This window comes from Lathyrus oleraceus, chromosome 1 (assembly GCF_024323335.1).
Source record: "Lathyrus oleraceus cultivar Zhongwan6 chromosome 1, CAAS_Psat_ZW6_1.0, whole genome shotgun sequence".
Classification (NCBI taxonomy): Eukaryota; Viridiplantae; Streptophyta; class Magnoliopsida; order Fabales; family Fabaceae; genus Lathyrus; species Lathyrus oleraceus.
The window spans coordinates 133,920,580-133,923,632 of record NC_066579.1 but is presented as its reverse complement, the minus strand read 5'-3'; the positions used below and the strand labels follow the sequence as shown (position 1 = coordinate 133,923,632).

Genomic DNA, 3,053 nt, shown 5'->3' with positions numbered 1-3,053 from the left:
CTTTCCAAAGATGACAGTGGTGTATTCAAAGGACTATCATATGTCGTCACCTGATCCAAAACCTCTATAGTATGACTGGTACAAATATCATCCTTGTACCTCATGGTGTTTCGAACATCGATTTTCAATTCCTCATCATAAACCTTTAATGTCATTATTCCTTCTTCTATGTTTATCAAGCACCGTCCCGTTTCCAAAAAGGGTCTCCCTAGAATGAGAGGGATCTCTTCATCTTACGGTATTTCAAGAATTACAAAATTCACCAGAAATACAAACTTGTCAATTTTCACCAGAACATCTTCAACAATGCCATATGGTTTCTTGACCGAATGACCAACAAATTGGAGTGTCATCCTGGTATCTTGCACAGCCCCTATACCAAGCTTCTTATAAATGGATTATGGCATGAGACTCGCACTAGCTCCCGGATTAATAATAGCTTTGTTAAATGACCTATCTCCAATAGTATAAGGGATGGTGACAGCTCCTTGATCTTTCTTCTTTATCGGAATCTTCATACCCTGCAAAATAGCACTACAAGTTTCGGTTAGAATAATCGGGTTAGTGTCGGTCGTACGCCTCTTCAAAATGATATCCTTCATGAACTTGGCATAAGTAGGCATTTGTTCAAGTGCCTCCAACAAAGGAATGTTAATCTCTAGCTTCTTGAACAACTCTAAGAATTTTTCAAAGTTTTTCTCATGTTGTCCCTTTTTCTTGTTTCTAGTGGGGAAGGGAAGCTTAACAACCAGCTTGGCCTCAATGACTGTTTCTTTCACCAGAGGTTTCGGTGCTACCATTTCTTCCCTAACAACTTCATTTTCTTTGATCTCAAGGTCCACTTTGATCAATTGGTTTTCCTCTTCATCCACTTTCTCGACAACTTCATCCGATTTACCACTTCTTGTTGTCACCATGCTCACATTATTATGCTCTCTAGGATTTGTCACGGTTGCACTGGGTAGAGCACCTTGTGCTTGATAACTCGAAGCTAGTTGCTGAGCGATTTGACCCATTTGGACTTCAAGATTATTTACGGATGTTGTGGTGTTCTTCTAATTGTTCCAGGTTTCTTCTTGAAATTGAACATTATGAGCTGCCATTCTTTCAATAGCAATTTCCCAATCAGCTTTCTTAGGGGCATGTTGCTGCTGTTTTTGTTGATATTGAGTTTGGTACTGACCATGTTGAGGGGCTGTTCCTTTTTCGTCTTTCCATGAGAAGTTGGGATGATTCTTCCAACCCGGATTGTACGTGTTGGAATAACGTTTGTTCTGCTTCAAAAATTTGATTTCCTCCACTTATTGAGGAGTTGTAAAACAATACACAGTTTTGTGCATACCACTACAAATTTCACAACAGACAGTAGGAGTCGGTTGGACATGTGCCACCTGTTGGGTACCTATATTCATCGCCTTCAGCTTCTTATCAACTTCAACAGCTACAGTATCTTCAATACGGATTTTATTAGTTTCCAACTTTAAATCTATAACCCCTTCTGGTTTGCTTTGACACCTATCATACAACTCCATGTGCTCATTAGCAGCAATAGCTTCAATGATCTTCTTGATACCGATGGCTATTGAAAAATTTGTGGAACTACCGGCTGCAGTATCAATCAGTTGTTTAGTCTTTATTTTGAGACAATTCACAAACATCTCCATATGTTCAGTTGCATCCATATTATGAGTTGGGCAGGCTACTAGGACTCTCTTGAATCTCTTGTAAGCGTCTCCCAAAGTTTCCTCGTCCTTCTGCTTAAAATTCAGAATTTCATACCTCTTCCGCAAAAATACCGATGTTGGAAAATACTCATTCAGGAAGGCTTTTTCCATTTCTTCCCAAGATGTGATGCTACCGGCAGGTAGGGAATAAAACCATTCTTCAGCTTCTTCCGCTAAGGTAAACAGGAACATTCTCAATTTGTTGGCTTCTTCGGTGTGACCATCAATTTTTTAGTGTTGCTCATGGTCGAAAACCTATGCAAATGCTTGTTTGCATCTTCATTCACATTTCCAATAAAATGCTTCCTTTCAAGATGATTAATGGTACTCGGGCGCAGCTGGAAATTAGCCACGTTCACTGCTTGGTTGACAATAGTTAATATGTCGGTTTGTGCATTTTCACCTCCGTAGTCTCCCAACAGTCTTTCTGGTGGCGGTGGAGCTTCAGCCATAATTTCGATCTCTCTATTAGAACTTGAATCTGAACCTGAATCGATGGAAAGTTGTTCTTCGTCTGATTCCAATCTGGCTAATCGAGCTTGTCTGAGTCTTGCCCGCAAGGTTCTCTCGATTTCCGCATCAAAAGGAAAATCAGTTGAGGCCTTACCTTACATACAAATATCAGACACGGATTAGTTGATATAATAAAAATAAAATATTCAACATAACGAAAAATAAATTGTAGTTGCAGAGCAACAAAATTTTAATTGAGATAATTTAAACTTATATTTAGCAATCCCCGACAACGGCGCCAAAAACTTGATCGGGAAAGTAGCAAGTGTACTATTTTGCCGATGTAGTAATAATAGGGATGTTTCCCAAAGATCGATCTCGAGGATTACGCAGCAATATATGTGAAAATAGTCACTCAATTGAACAAAAGTAATAGTTGGGGTTTTGTAAAATTCACTGTAAGGGAAAATAAAACAAAATAAATATGTTCACAGATGATAGTAATATGCTAAGGATGGTGTGTGAAAATCTCTTGTAATGACCCTTGAGTGTATATCTCCTTAATAATGAGAATTGTTTCAATTACCAGATCTTAAGATTGTTTCCCCCTAAGACCTCGGAGGGAAACCTTTGGTATTCAACCTAACCTCTGAATCCTCAGGTGATTATGATGAAACCAAGTAATTTTAATTTAACAAGAATAATTCGGTAACCATAGGGTATCCCTAGTCCTAAGTGATATCTAATATGGCTTCACTATATCAAAACCTTAACAATTGCAATCCTGCTAATCATTAACCATACATCAATCTTGATTTTTCTTATTGTAAGACCCCAATTTTGTCCCTAAGATCCCTCATGGCATCATAACATTGC

General features: G+C 38.5%; 1 protein-coding gene across 1 annotated transcript; it reads right to left on the bottom strand.

Moving 5' to 3' along the window:
- Window positions 1-398: 398 nt before the first annotated feature.
- Window positions 399-1,016, bottom strand: LOC127095713 (uncharacterized). The gene has a single exon (XM_051034366.1). The coding sequence runs from the start codon at window positions 1,014-1,016 to the stop codon at window positions 399-401; it is 618 nt and encodes a 205-aa protein (XP_050890323.1).
- Window positions 1,017-3,053: the final 2,037 nt, after the last annotated feature.